The 16,149-nt window shown below is 31.7% G+C and overlaps 2 protein-coding genes and 1 pseudogene across 2 annotated transcripts; 1 reads left to right on the forward strand and 2 right to left on the reverse strand.

The window, feature by feature from the left end:
• The first annotated feature begins 1,257 nt into the window (after positions 1–1,257).
• Positions 1,258–9,048, forward strand: LOC145944333 (uncharacterized). The gene is made up of 17 exons (XM_083052597.1): positions 1,258–1,401; positions 1,533–1,652; positions 1,793–1,910; positions 1,984–2,221; positions 2,294–2,413; positions 3,476–3,566; positions 3,867–4,003; positions 4,175–4,272; positions 5,932–6,080; positions 6,460–6,585; positions 6,662–6,782; positions 6,955–7,219; positions 7,706–7,831; positions 8,150–8,240; positions 8,407–8,543; positions 8,734–8,866; positions 8,932–9,048. The coding sequence occupies exons 1-17, from the start codon at positions 1,258–1,260 to the stop codon at positions 8,980–8,982; spliced, it is 2,265 nt and encodes a 754-aa protein (XP_082908723.1). The 3' UTR covers positions 8,983–9,048.
• Positions 9,049–9,346: 298 nt separating this feature from the next.
• LOC145944819 (4-vinylanisole receptor-like) lies at positions 9,347–11,971 on the reverse strand (annotated as a pseudogene).
• A 1,358-nt stretch (positions 11,972–13,329) lies between these two features.
• LOC145944334 (uncharacterized) lies at positions 13,330–15,853 on the reverse strand. Its single transcript, XM_083052598.1, has 9 exons — positions 15,695–15,853; positions 15,252–15,371; positions 15,024–15,141; positions 14,497–14,779; positions 14,215–14,331; positions 14,039–14,129; positions 13,737–13,873; positions 13,453–13,585; positions 13,330–13,389 (listed from the first exon to the last, which is right to left on the reverse strand). Exons 1-9 carry the CDS (start codon positions 15,848–15,850, stop codon positions 13,330–13,332), a joined length of 1,215 nt encoding a protein of 404 aa, XP_082908724.1. The 5' UTR covers positions 15,851–15,853.
• Between the last annotated feature and the right edge of the window lie 296 nt (positions 15,854–16,149).

The following is a 16,149-nucleotide window of genomic DNA, read 5'->3' on the forward strand; positions in this document are numbered from 1 at the left end:
GATCATGTTGGATGGTCATAAATCAGCTCCAAATGTAGAAAAAATGATTCTCTAATTTTTTCAGATTTTTATTTTCAGCCCTGAGTCTCCCTGTTTGCACGTGGATTTTTTCCATTTAAAAAAATACCAGTTTAAGTAATTTTTAGATTAAAAATAGAATCAACAAATCAACAAATTCTGGCGATAGTTTCAACTTTTTTTCACTAAAATTTCAAACTATTTACAACAAAAATTGATGACAGAAGCAGCTGCAGAACTGTGGTATTAAGATATTAAGCTCTCATGTGAAATACCTAAAACAAAAGCCCAATGTATCATCAGGACTACCAATACAAGAAAATAAGCTGTATTAAAAAAGAATACAAAAAAAAATTATATCTTCAACAAAAAAAAATCAATGGAAAATAATAAATTAATCGATATATTGATTACTCCGTAAAATAATAATTTAAATTTTTTCACTCGATTTGTGTGTAGTATAACACAACTCGAGTGAAATACCTCATATATGATGTTTGACTATTTTCACGGCAATGAAACGTATTTTATAAAATGTCGCTATTTTAGACTAGAACTAACTTAAATAAATATTTTTTAAATGAAAAAGAAAATTACGTGCCAACAGGGAGACTCAGGGCTCAAAATAAAAATCTGAAAAAATTAGAGATTTTTTTTTTTTCACATTTAAAGCCGATTTACGACTATCCAACATTAAAATTCTGAAAAAACCCATATAAGGACCACCCTAATATATATATATATATATGCTCTAATAAATAATCATACATACTAAATTGTAATTTCCCATATTCGTGACGCATGTTCCACATGCGTGCTCGGCGCTCTTCATCAGGCGTTCTATTTTCTAAATAAATAAATTTTTCTTACGAAAAGAAAACTGCAAGGTCCTTTGATTGAAAAACACGCATCGTCGAGACATGATAATAGAATAGCGTTAAGTCTTCTCGGGTCTAGAAATTTTCCTACCATTTTGTCTCTACCTATCATTTCGGGATCGAAATGATAGATAGAGACAAAATGGTAGGAATATTTAATGATTTTACTTTACGTGAGCGAACGTCAAATTAGCTATACTTTCCGCAATCATTCGCCATTGGCAAAATTGTTTCAAAAGTCGAGTTACATAAAGAATTATTAATATTGTAAGATACGACTAGTATCTTACTAGTGGACGTGGTAGGGATCAAAGGGCCGGCGCGATGCTTTCTCTCTCAGTGCTCTATTAACTTCAGGAAAATGGACTTCTTCGATGGTCGCAACTACAGAGTCAATAAAATTTTACTATCGCTCATTGGACAGTGGCCTTACCAATCGTCCAAGACGAGCTATATTATAACCATCGTCATAGCGACTGTAGCTTGTTCGCAATTTCTTACGAAGGTATAGCGGCGATTAATGTTATATCGTTTTTATTTCGGAGAAACGAATCCGTAAACTATCACGCTCATCCTCGCTGGGCTGGATTTAATTATTTTTCTTCCACGTATATCATAATAATTATGTCGTTTAAGTTATTCGCTATGTTTTCCGACATTCGCGACTTGGATGTCGTGATCGAGTGCCTTATTCCGATAATGATTGACATATCAGGCATATCGAAGGTAATTAATTGCATGCTGTACAGGAATGAGGTAGGTGCGATTATCTTGTTGATCACGTATCTCTCTAGGATATAATCGCCTTTATTTGTCTCGACGTAATATCTTCGAAACGTACCGTTAACTCAAATCCTTTACCCAAATATAATTTACACAAGTGAATTTTTATACAGATGAAGGCATTACTCGATCGAATACGAGATGATTTTCGCTCATTAAGAAATTCCAGTGATATAGAGATTCTTCGAAAGTATGCGGACAATGGCAGAAAATTCTCGGCCATTTATATCTGTCAGTAATAATATTAAATTTTTGGTATTTATTCTAAAAATTGCCTATCTCTGATTGACATGATCTCTTTTAGACCTGATGTATATACCATTGATAATATTCATGTTGATGTCTCTGAAACCATTGATACTTGATGAAACTCGGCCAATGGTGGCAAAAGTCGAATATTACGTCGACATGGACAAATATTACTTTCCGATTTTAATTCACGGATATCTCACAGCCTTAATTTTCATCAGTTTCATCGTCGCGGCTGACGCGATATTCGTAATATTTGTGCAACACGTTTGCGGGCTATTTATCATAACCGGGTGAGTAGCAGCGTCTCCCTTGGGGGGAGATTTAGCGAAAGAATTTGTCTCTGAGATTAATTATTTCTATAGCTCGCGAATAGAACGAGCGGTGCAGGAGGATTATTTGACGGACGCTAATCTTCCGATTACGGAGGATAAGGCGTATCGAAATATGATACAGTGTATTCACAATCACAGAGCGGCTATAAGGTTTGTGTCATTTGCACATGCGTTTAATCACTATTTCGATCGCCGGGATATTTAAAACGAACAACTCGAACAACGGATCCTAGATTTTTGATCCGAATTTTTAATGAAAATTTATACATCACAGATTTATACATCACAATTTATAGTATCACAGAATAAAATTTTATAATATGTGTGTGTGGATTTTAATTTTATATCTATATATTAGATTCGTAAATATTTTTTTTTTAAGTACAATTTATATATAATAACTAAATGTGATTCTTAAATTCGGCCTAAGAGCCAAGCACGAAAATTAATTCTAATTTTTCGGAACGGTATCTCTTGAATTAATTTTCGTGCTTGGCTCTTAGGCCGAATTTAAGAATCACATTTAGTTATTAAATACTGAGAGCCGATAAAAATATTTCTTAATTTAGATTTGCGTCTCGGCCGAATTCGTGGCGCTATTTACTAACATCCACTATAAGGCAAATGAAAAATATAGGATCGAAAGGGTCTGAATAGCTTAGTGGTAAGAGCAGTCGCCCGGCAAGCGAAAGACGCGGGTTCAATTCCCGCTTCAGCGACTTTTCGGACCTATATTTTTCTCGCCTATTTTCCCGTTGTAAAAATTCGAGGATTATTAATTTGATGGAACTTAGTAATCTCAAACCAAGAGATACCGTTCCGAAAAATTAGAATTAATTTTCGTGCTTGGCTCTTAGGCCGAATTTAAGAATCACATTTAGTTATTAAATACTGAGAGCCGATAAAATTATTTCTTAATTTATATATAATAATTAAAAGAAACAGAAAAAATATATTTTTTAAATAAAAATAATATTTCTGTAATATGCACACATAAAATATTTTTTTTTATTACTGCATGAGCTCTAATAAAACAGTTTTAAAATATAAATCATTAGTGACCCGGTGTCCGCCGACGAGGAGTTAAACGCTTTGTTTGTTTTTAAATATAAAATAAATTCAATTGTGCGTCTCGCGCGAATATTTTTGATCGATCGATTTTTTTAATGTTGAAAGCGCGATATGTCACATTTTTCTTATATTTGAATCAAGGTTCGCCGATCTCATAGAAACTGCATATTCCAAGCACTTTTTGTTCCACGCTGGACTTAATATGTTGATTATAAGCGTTACGGGTGTTGGGGTATGTGTGCATCTCGTATTTATTATTACAGTAATATAATCAATAACGGGAATATCGTCAATTAATTTGACAATAGACCGTCAAATGAACGGAAAGATAATTTCATGAATTTAGGATTGATTTATATAATATATTGAAAAGGAAAGGCAAATATAAACATTCTCTTTTTATCACATATATAATTAGGTATATAAATATCATTATTCGATTTATCACATATTTAATTATTATCTAGATGTTTATAATATCTCTGCGACATTTATTTGATCAATTTCTGATGCAATTAACGTAATTGTTTAGGCTGTGACAAAATCGAACGAGCTGTCTGAATTTCTTAAATTTACAACAACATCGTGGGGGTCACTACTTGTTCTATGCTTTGAATGTTTGAATGCCCAGAGATTAATAGATTATAGCGGAAATCTTCATACTAATCTGTACGTATATATTGTTTGCATGAAAAAAAGAGCAAGATAATTAATATTAAATTATACAGACGGGAAATAATGTTTATAATAGGAAGTGCGTAAGGATAACAATTGAGATTTCGGAATTTATACAGCTCAATAAAGCTGTTAGAATGTTCTTTTCTTTTTCTATAATTGCAGAATAAATTTAAAATGGTATAATGCGTCGCCCAGAATGAAAAAACTCGTTCTTTTCATGATGATGAAAACGCAACCGCCCTGTGTATTAACGGCCGGCGGTATGTTTGTGTTATGCATGGAAACATTCGCTACGGTAAGATGTTCTGTTCCGAACTTGTAATTACGCATGGCACAATAATAATATTTATTCGGGGGGGGGGGGAGAATTATTAATTAAAAAATTAATTATATATCCGCCACGCGATATAATTGAAACACATATTTCTCGATGAGTTTTCAACTATATATAATCGGTAATCAATTTTATATTTTAATTTTATACTTATGTATGTCGATCGTTCTTTTCTTCAAGATTGTGAAAACTGCTGGATCATATTTCACTTTCCTACGCTCGGCGCAATGATGGATTCTCCTTTTTTGAAAATTGACATGATATCAATGGGATCAAGAAATAGTAATCATCGATAGTTGGCTCAAAATTGTCACCTGAAATGAAAAGCGATCGTGATAAATTATTCTTTGTCAAAGTTGTACTTTTGTATCTTTAATATCCAGATTATTAAATAGATGCGAATTATACAGGGTGAGTCTTTTTAATCTTAACAAGAAAATATCTCGAAAAAATGCTTTAATGTAATTTGCAACATATTTTTTTAAAAAATAATTATGCGTTTTCTTTACACCAATTGATTGATCTCATTTTTCTATGCATAAAAGTATTAAGCTATAATTACCGAAAACTGAATATTTTATAAGATATTTTGCATTTTATGTCAAAATATTGTATCTTTCAAGCCTCATAACTCGAAAAATACTTAATGGAAGAACATTTTATTATAGTGTTTTGAAAAGCTCTTAAGATGAGCTATATGAATATGTAATCAAAAATAGGGATTCCCATTTAAAAATTTCATAGTGAATTTTACGTGGCATTAACAATGTTATTTATAGTCACACTATATATAATATTTTACTACTTAATGCGCCACATAAAGTCCTATAACTTTTATTTGAAACATTTTTTTCGAAAAGCATTTGTTTTCGAGATATTTACCTGTTAAGATTAAAAAAAAACTCACCCTGTATAACCCATATCGTTGCATTTGCATCAGAATTGCACGCGCGCGTAAATATATTTTTCTCTAGAATATATACTATTATTTTCAATAAACATTTTTATATTCGTGTCAGAATAATTAGTAGTCTCCTATGCTTGATCATATGTTACTCGAAACAATTCAATTCTATGGATGTATCTCCGTCTCTACAATCGAGTTACAAATGATTCCTTCAACTTTACATATATCATGCAGCGGTGTACTAATAGGAAGTATATTATCGTGTAAAACGTATTCCACGAAAGTACGAAAAGGGAGCGGAACAGATCCTGGAACAATATTACGGCAATAGGAAGTGAATTAAAGCGAAATTCGCATTAACCCCTCTATATATGAGGAACTCTATATGAGGAACAATCGCGCGAAGCGTTGTGTATGCACTTTTAACTTTCCACGGAATAGAATTTTTAACTCGACCCCTCGTATATCGTGCACGATTACAAAAAGGGTATCACGTACGGTGCGCCGAGAATTTATCTCTCTTTCTTTAAATGCACGTTATAATGTATCGATCTGATTCCGCGGTACAATTTCTCTCAATTGCACGTCGTCCAAACGGAATGCCTAATGAGAGGTATCTGCCTCCGTCCGCGTTTTCCGCCCGGCCGCAAGTGCAGTGTTATATTGACCGTGGAATAGTCAAGATGGATAGTGTTCAAGGCCAATATATGTGTATCAATCAGATGCTAATGTGTATAATCGGTCAATGGCCGTATCAGGAGGTTTGGGAAAAATTTCTGATCCAAATTGTTTTCGTGCCTGCGGTTTTCTCTCAGGCAGTTATTCAGGTAAACTCTCTTGTCTCCGTAAAACTCTTGTTAAAAATAAAATTGTTAAATATAATAGATAACGAAGTAACAAAAACAAAATAGCAAAGAATATAGATTGCATTAATTAATAACGTACTTATTATTATAAAAAGTTAACGAAAAAAATATTTCTCTCCATATCAGAAATTAGATTTCAATCTAAATCTAAAATATAATAATTATGCTTACTGTTTAAAATTTTATTATTTTATTTTGCGAGGACGACAATATGAAGAATCGTTTTTTCATGAATTTAAAGTCGCATAAAAGTATACGTACTATATTTTCAAAGAGATTTTTGCAAGATCCTAAATAAGTATTAGATGTAGCTTCGTGCGAATTTTGAGAAATTTTGCAGGGCGGCGGCATGATCACCGCATGGTGCGCAGGTGATATCGATGCGTTTATGGAAAGTTCATCGCCTTTCGTAATTAGTCTAATGTGTATCTGTAAACACATTAATTATACATACAATTATGAGCAGGTATGTTCATTTCCGAGGATGCGACGTCATTAATATGCCTAATACGATACTTAAGCATAGGTGTTCGTAAATATAGATGAAGAGACTCGCGAACGTAATGGCGGAGGATTGGAAAATTTATTCAAAGTATAGCTACGAGTACGATATCCTGTGTAGAAGTTACGCGATGGGCAGAAAAGTCACGATCGCTTACGCAGGTAAAAATCATATCTACGTCATTCGAAAATCACATTATCGAACGATTATGTAAAATAACGATTAACTTTTTTCAACTAAATATTTTAAATAGAGTTAAAATATCGCATATATATATCCTTTAAGCAGAGACAAGTCGTAGGGTGCGACCCTTGATTGATATATTATTTACAGTCTCCCTGTATGGCTCGATGACTCCCTTTCTAGTTATACCGGTGTTAATAAACACAGCCAGCTATATGGGTCTGTACAACATTTCCCTCGACGGTAGACCCTTGATGTTCCGTACGGAATACCTTCTAGATTCGCACAAGTATTACTATCCGTTGCTGGTGCACTCGTACATCGGCACCCTCGGATTCGTCACGATCGTCGTAGCGATCGACTCGATGTTGGTGTTTCACATACAACACGAGTGCGGGATGTGCGAGATCTTAGGGTAACTCCGTAATAATGGCACTTTGTAAGACTGAACAGCATTCTCATCCAAAGCGCATTTCATGTAGTACTTCGAGAAATTCGCATCTATACATCCCGACGATGTTTGTCTCGTCTCATAAATAAAAGGCGCGTTTTATATAAATCTTCAATAAATATATATATATATATATATATATATATATATATATATATATATTTAGGAGTATAAATTTTCTCGTCGTGTAAATCGATTGAACGAGGGAGAAAGAGATTGTGTAATAAACATCTGTCATTGTCCATAGAATGTCTTATTAATGTGTACGTTACCCGAATTCATTTCATCCATTATAATATCAATAGATTAATATGATATATATGATCGCGAGAGCGATATAGAGGCAGTAATATTAACACTTTTTCATATTTTAAGGCTATTATAAATTTCAACATCTTTGGATTCGATTGTGTGCCTAAGATACAGATTTCATCAATGAGCATTTTTTAGATATCGACTAGCACGGATTGTTGATGCAGCCACTTTAAACATAAATTCGTATTCGAGAAGTAGAGAAGAGGCTGCATCGTACAAAAACGCGAAGAATTGTGTAATCATGCACAACCACATAATAGAGTTAGTATATCGCTGACCTATTACTTTATGTACTTTCTTATCTCTTATTCGCAATATACGTTATCATATTTTTTATGTAAATAAGAAAAATTGCGACATGTTTTTTTTCTTTTTTATATGTTTAAAAATATACAAATTCGTAAATTTATATTTACTAACAAATTAACGTCAAAGAACGTCTCCTTTGTTCAATCAATTGATCTAATTTATTTTTTTTTTCAATGTACATATTAATAAATTAATATATGTTTCATTGATATTTTAAGTTCATAGATTTTTTATTAATAAAAATTATATTAATTTTTCTCGGACATTAAGGTACGCTAAACGAATCGAAAAAGCGAATACGACATCATATTTTTTTCAACTAGGTTTCAATATGATGGGCATGACTTTCACAATATTCCAGGTTAGTGCTGGAAACAGTACAAAATTCTCGCAATTATATTGATTTATTAAAAAATTTAAGCGCACCATCTTCTTAAGATCGCACAATCCTGTTCAAGATAAAACATGTCTTTACACTTATAATTATATATGCAAGTATGACGAGAAAGTTTTTATTTGCGAGTCAGGCAGTGGTAAAATTAACCGACATAAAGGAGGCTTTGCGATTCATGTCGTTCACGGTGTGCTTGTTTTCCGTTCTTTTTCTCGAGAGCTGGCCGGGTCAGCAACTGTCGGACTATACCGATAAAATTTTTGGATACACGTGAGTACCGGAAACACACGGAATAACTCATTTTGTTATTTTAAAAGCAATCGAGATCTGATGACACACTACGTATTCAGATCACTAGCATACTCGATCTCTAGTATTGCATTACGAAAAACACAGATTCACAAATAAAATAGTCAACCGTTTGAATAAAGAAGCACTATTTGACACATCAATCTTTCAGAACAAACGGAAATTGGTATCAGTCTTCGCAGAGAGTAAAGAAGGTGATCGGCATGATCCTATTGAGGAGTTACAAGCCGATTAGGATAACTGCTGGCAAGATTTACACTCTAAACTTGGAGAACTTTGCTGCAGTAAGCGAATTTCTTCGAATAAAATTTTTATTCGCCGCAAACATTGACGAATTATTTTTTTTAAGGTCGTACGCACATCGTTCTCTTACTTCACCGTCCTCTGTTCTATGCAGTGAACAGTAGGAGCTCGCTACATTATTAACGATAGTTACAGCCAATGTTCGTTTCCTCGACAACTCGTGAGTTACAGCTGTATAATTATAATAATAGAACTCGGTATCATTTCTGTGTCAAAAATGCGCGATACAGTCAAAGTATCTAAGTATTCTTGGCGATTACCACTAGTATTTAGGAAAGAAAAGGCGAGTATAAATACGGTTGCGATATCTTTTCTAGTTTTATTTAGCTACATAAAATATTTTTGTATGGAAGATACAAAGAAGTTTATAACAAGATACGTATCTTCTAATGAACGAATTAATTATTAAATCATGTTGGCCGCTAATATGTCTCCTAAATTGTCTATCACGATCACGATTTTTATTGCATAGACCGTAGAAGCGTAAAATATGAGAAAGCTGTACGCATTACCTTAAATAAAATTTTATATTATTGGAAAAAAGAAAGAGAAAGAGAGAGAGAGAGAGAGAGAGGAATTTTTCTTATAAACTCACCGTGTTAAAAGTAACATAGGACAACACGATAAATTTTTCTGCAGTTATCGCCAGTGGTCTTTTGCTTCTCATCATAATCATGATCAAAAGTTTTTGCGATACTATAGGCATTTTGTACCATTCCAATTTGTATCTGCAAACACAAATCGCATTATACTCACGTCTATCTATTCTAAAATATTTCAAGTCAAATGAGTTTGTTTTTTGTTTTTGATGCATTGCATTGGCGTGAAAGATAAATCGATTTTTCGTACAGGTTCCATTATGTAAAATTTAAAAAATGTTCCGAATTTTGTATCAAACGTACGCGGATTCATGCACCTTATCGTTGCAGTCTATGATCTTCTGACCTTGCCAATTTTCAAAAAACGTATTAAACAAAAGCGCGTTGAGATAACTAATGTACGGAAAAAGACGAGTAATGTGTTCCTTATTTGTCGTTACCTAGAAATTTTTTTATCATATTTATATATATATATATGTGTGTGTGTGTGTATGTAATATATTTACGAGCTCACACACAGTATATACGTAGTTATTAAATTACCTGAATATAAATTAGAATATAAATTACCTGAAATCCTACGATACTTATGAGTGATCCGTTAATTATCAAATGTATGAAGAATGGTAGTCTGTAGAGTGATTCTATTTCAGCAGCAAATCTAGACACGAAAACACATCAATTGATTGTTTATGAAAACGTTTTGAATTATCACACATATACTAACTGTATCGCCTCTACGTGTCTTCGAACGCTGTACACGATATTCGAATAACATTTATTCCGCGTGAACGTCGTTACTGTATTGCCATCATTGTCTTCAGACTCGATGGCTGTTTCCAAACGATATCTAAAGTTCGGTAACGCGCATATGTTGAAAATCGACATTTTATATAATATGCATTATATTAATGTAATTATGCACGCGAAATTTTATTTTAAATAAATGCGTAATTTTTTTTACTTTAAATAAATACGTAAATTTGAGAAAAAAGAATTTAATACTTTCGTCAAACTTACCTCAGAGCTGCAAACAAGCCACAGCAATGTTGGACATGCCAAATACAAGACATTGAACGCGGTCAGTAATATCGTAAAATATACCTCGCATATAAAGCATTGTATGAAAAGTGGGATGTAGCGCATTTGTAAATCAAGTATGTAATTGATTTGATAGGTAGGTTGTGCGTCCTGCGTCTGGTTTGACGTGTTGGTCCCAACAGATTTCTCGAAGAAAAATTTGGTTACCATAGGCGTGAGTGCAAAAATCACAGCATGGCCAACTATAATACCTGACAGATATGCAAACATTCGATTTTTAGACTCTAATAGATAGCGTAAATACAAGTGATTATCGTTATAAGGAGGGATGAAAATAAAACATATTTATTAATTATAACGAATTATTTTATAAAGTATTAAATATTCTATGAGAGAAAAAAATCTGTCAAATATTTATAAAAAAATGAATAGTATAATAATTCTCTTGAATTAATTAGCACAGGATATAAATGTAAAATTACATAAAGTCGGTAGTTTTGTAGAAAATATATTTTCAGAATTCGACTTGAAATAGAAATATGGTGTAGTCCGTTAAAAATAGAATATGTTTCTGTAGACTTACATTTTACATTTTATTTTTGATTAGACTCAATCTGTATTATTGTTACTGTATCGATGACTTTACCTGCATAAATGTAGCTAAAATTTCGCGCGAATAGTAAATACGAATTCAAGATTTTAGTTTCCTGGTCCATCTTTGGAGAGCACCAATGCTCTTGTATTTTCACCAAAAGCATCTTGATCTGTCGATCGAGCTCGAAGTCAATTTAAATACGATGTTGCTTGATAACGCTCCATTGTTATCTTAATTGTTTTAATTAAGATGACTATATATAGAAGAGCACCGCTTTTATTTACGCACCTGAGGTAATTTATACACTGTGTAGATCAATTTAAATGTCGACGTTATGGCATAAAACAACATCGACAAACAGTCGAATACTTCGAAAAAATCTGGCCAGACCCTGAACAAACACAGTACCTGTGTTTGCCACCAATATATCACAATTCCGAAGATTAGTATAATTTCAATTTCCTATAACAATGTGTACAAAGTGTGAAAGAAAAAAATCATCGCAATTTCCTCGGTCGAATCTTTGCTTCTCTCATTTGATATGGAGATATTTAAAAAAAGGAAAAAATATCGCACGAAATATTACGAGGAAACAGAAATGCACATTTATTTGAGAAAGCCGCGACAGATATTTTTTTTCACCACCTGTACACAATGCTTTGAAACACTCTCTTTCTCTCTTTCTCTCGATGTACCTCGAATATTATCATGGATATAAATAGAAACGTAAGTCCGACGTACATCGCGCAACGTTTACTTAACGCCTGAAAAGGCCACATACCGCAGATAGTTAACAGAATGCGGAGATTGTTGTAGTTGGACTCACGGAAGAACTCGTCGATATTAAGCATGTTTCTTCTCAATTGCCGTTGTCGGTTTTCCGCGAGCGAAATTCACTCGAACTGCGACTTACACGGAGGAGTATAGATTAGCTCAATCGCGGTCTTTCATTAAAGATTCCGTTTAACGTTGATTGCCATGTGTGTGCGACATATATACGTCGACACGCTATGAAATAAGTAAACAGAGAGGTTATTTGCGATCGATCGCGAAATTATGAAATTGTCTTCTAGAAATTGTAAAATTGTGCGCTGCAGTTGACTATACTCAAAGGTGTCCAAGATCAAAGGTAGTCTCTTTCGAAACAATTCAAGTTGGCTGCGTAAAGTTAAAACCATTTTGTAATAGAAGGAGCTGTTATCGATTCTCTCTATCTTGGCGCTATTGTATAAAGATTTTCAACTGTCAACAAAAGATTTTATCAGAGAGAATTCCTTAATTTGCAAAAATTACAGGAAAGATTATTCTGCAAACGCACGGTCTTTTAGAAGGTTTTATTTCTTCGTATGCCTTAAAAGAAATGACCTCTTGTGATAAACATGAAAAATGTTGCAATTAATTTGTTGCATTGATTGTTATTAAATAATAATTTTATAAAAATTTATAAAAATTTTTGAAGGAGAGAAAGAGAAAGAAAAAGAGAATACTTTGCACACTCTTTTTTTTCAATTGTCACACATTGCATCTTTCACATGCGCGTAAAGAATATATTTATTATAGAATAATATTAAAGATTTATATTTTATTTCTTGGAAATTTAAAATATTCAAAAAATTTTAAATAGAAATTACGACAATTAGAAATAAAAAAATTATATCGATAAATATTTAAATAATGATTTTAATAATTTTAAACAAGTGTAACAGGATAAAATAAAATGTGTTGTGCAATAAAACTCAATACTAGCTGACATGTGGAAGTCAATAAAACATAGTTTAGTACACCTGAAGAGAAAGGTATTTTACAAACGCGCGATCTCCTTTGCATGAATTTATTTAATTTATGTTAATTTATATTGCTTTTTGAAAAGTATTTTTTTAAAGTTAAGAAATTTCGTGTGATGATAATGTAACTAGACAATTAGTTTGTTTTATTTATTGTTATTGATAAAAATTTTTGAATATTTTATGACATAAAAGAATTTATTGACGATAATAACGATTACAAAATGAAAAATTATTTATATTGATAAATATTTGACAATTTTTAGTAGACTAAAATCCTGGTTTTTTTTATCTTAAAAGAACTTTTTTTATTATAAAAATTAAGGACTCTGTTTCAGAGTTTTATTAAATTATTTACATGAACTAGTATCTTCAATTATTACAGCATGCTCAAACTGTATAAATGCACATTGCGTTTAAAATGTTTACTGTACAAACTGTACAGACCGTAATAGCATAAAGTATGACATTGATGTGCGTAACACCTTAAAGAAATTTTTTTTATTTTTATAAAGCATCGCGTATCGGTACGGAATAATTATACTTACCGCATTAAAAGTTATATATGACAATACGAAGAGTTTACCGATAGTAAATACCACTGGTTTTTTACTTGTCATCAGTATCATTATAAGAAGCTTTCTTGTCGCTATCGGCATATTGTACCACTCTGTACTATATCTGAAAATTTTGCAAGCTTTGCATGTTTTATTCAATGTATTTTTTTATAATTATTTTGTTAGATTTTTATCGCGAAATGACGCGCGATTTTATAAAAAAATTTTATAAAAGATATTATTCGATTCTGATATTATATATATGCAAAACGTACGCGGAGTCGAACACTTTCTCGCTGGAATTTATGATTTTCTGACCTTGCCAATTTTCAAAAAATATATTGATTAATAATACATTCATATAAGTAAAATATTTTATCAATTGATTTACATTTTTCGCGTTTGTTAACACCTAAAAAAGATAGCAAAATATAAATAATAAATTATGAATATGATAAAATCTCATATACATTTAATTTTAAATTAAATTAATTATATTAAATAATTATTAAATAGTTTTTGTGCATGATGTAAAACTAAATATAAAAAGTGTCATCAGAAATTTCATCTGATGTACCTGAAATCCTACAATACTTAAAATAATCACAAGACATCCCACGTGTACAAAGAGAGGTAAACTGTATACCGACTCCATAATGGCAATAAATCTAATATAATATATATTGTGAAGATATTACTTTACATTATTATTATTCAACATAGATATTAATGTTCATTTACATATATACTCACTGCATCGTTTCAGTGTGTCTTCGAATACTGTACACGATATTCAAATAAGATTTATCCTGTGTAAACATAATTAAACCATCATTCTCTTCGAAATTAAACGCATTTTCTAATCTGTACCTGAAATTTAATATTGTAATCTAAGTATTTAAAAAAAAGATGACTTAAACATTTTGTTGCGGATACGTATATTCGCAGGATAAACGTAATTTTGATTATTCATATTATATCATTCTCGCAAATGTATCTGTGATGTGTATTGACAACCTCACATTACATACTCACCTCAAGCCTGCGAATAACCCGCAGCAATGCTCGATCAATGTTATGTACAGGACATCGAATGTAGCTATTAGAAACGTATAAGCCACTTGGCATACAGCCGTGTGTATAAAAATTGGAAAATAATATGTGTCGAGATCGACCATATAATTTACGGGATGAGATAATCCAGATTGGGTTCCGTGCGCTTTATTTGACGACGTAACGTTCTCTTCGGATTCCTTATTGTTAAGCTTAGCCATTAACGTCATAAGTTGAAAAACGACCGGGTGACCAAGTACGAGACCTAATTTATTTAAAAGTGTCAAATTTTTATAATTTATGATTATTATCAAAGAAATATGCGATTATTATAGAAAGTTAAATGTCTTTTTTCAATAACATCTATAAAAGTATTATAAAATACTAAATGTTTTTTTTTTTGAAATATTTTATTTAGAAGAAATTTTTTTATATAAAAATATATTCGAATTTTTATTATTGTTTTTCTGCACTGTATTACTATTGTTACATTGAACTGTTAAACTCACCTGTATAAATGTATCCAAAATTTCGTGCATACAACGCGTGCGAGTTATGTATTTTAGTTTCTTCGTCTGACTTTGGGGAAAGGCAGTGCTCTCGCATATTGATTAGAAGTAATTTTATCTGTAGCGCAAAGAAAATTTACGATCAAAAGCTTATGTTACTTTTTATATTTATTGCTATCATTTTTATTATTATGCCTTAGTCAGTCTTCATCACTATTATTTACGTACCTTTGATAATCTATATATTGCATAAATCATTTTAACTACAGTTACTAGACCGAAAAGAAATACTGGCAGAGAATCTAATAGATCGAAGGTATTGTGCCGAATATCTATTAATCCCAATACCTACATTTCCCATGATTTATATTATATAAATATCATATAATAATCATATATACAACACATTATAAATTATAATACATTATAATAACATGTAATTTTAATTGAACTGTCGGATTGTAAATTATATTAATTTTGCCAAGTATCTCAAAATCGAATATATTGTACATATATAAATCTATATATACATACATATATTATAAATGTTAGTTAACAATATAATTACCGTCAGGCATAATATTTAAATTCTACAGTTTTTGGTCACACTAGAAAAAGATATGTAAAAAAATGTGCTCTAAAATGTGACATGACATTTTTCCTTAATTTACCTCGAACATAAATCCAGATCCGAGTACGAGTACCATTACGAAGTATATCGTGCAGCGTCTTCTTAACGTATGAAAGGGCCACAGACCGCTAATACTTAGTAGCAAGCGAATAATATTGTAATGTGAATTCTTAAAGAATTGGTCAATATTATCCATGCTGTCTCTTTTATCTATCGCTGTTACGAGAGAAAGGAAATAACGCAAAATATAGACCACAAATGTAGTATCTCATCACGAATTCTGTTTAGCTTTGATTATTGTAGACATCAGTGAAAAAAACCGTATTGCTAACTGTTTACTTTTATAAAATTAATGGAAGGGGTCGATTGTTTAGAAAATTACAAAATTATGTTCGCAACTTTCTAAAAGAGGGAAGGATAGTTGTCGGTACGATTTTATTCGTATGATTGAAAATATTATCTTATAAACATCGTGGATTCGTACGACATAGAAGA

Source organism: Prenolepis imparis, unplaced genomic scaffold, assembly GCF_030444845.1.
Source record: "Prenolepis imparis isolate NDT839.2.m4 unplaced genomic scaffold, iyPreImpa1.0 SCAF_13, whole genome shotgun sequence".
Lineage (NCBI taxonomy): Eukaryota > Metazoa > Arthropoda > Insecta > Hymenoptera > Formicidae > Prenolepis > Prenolepis imparis.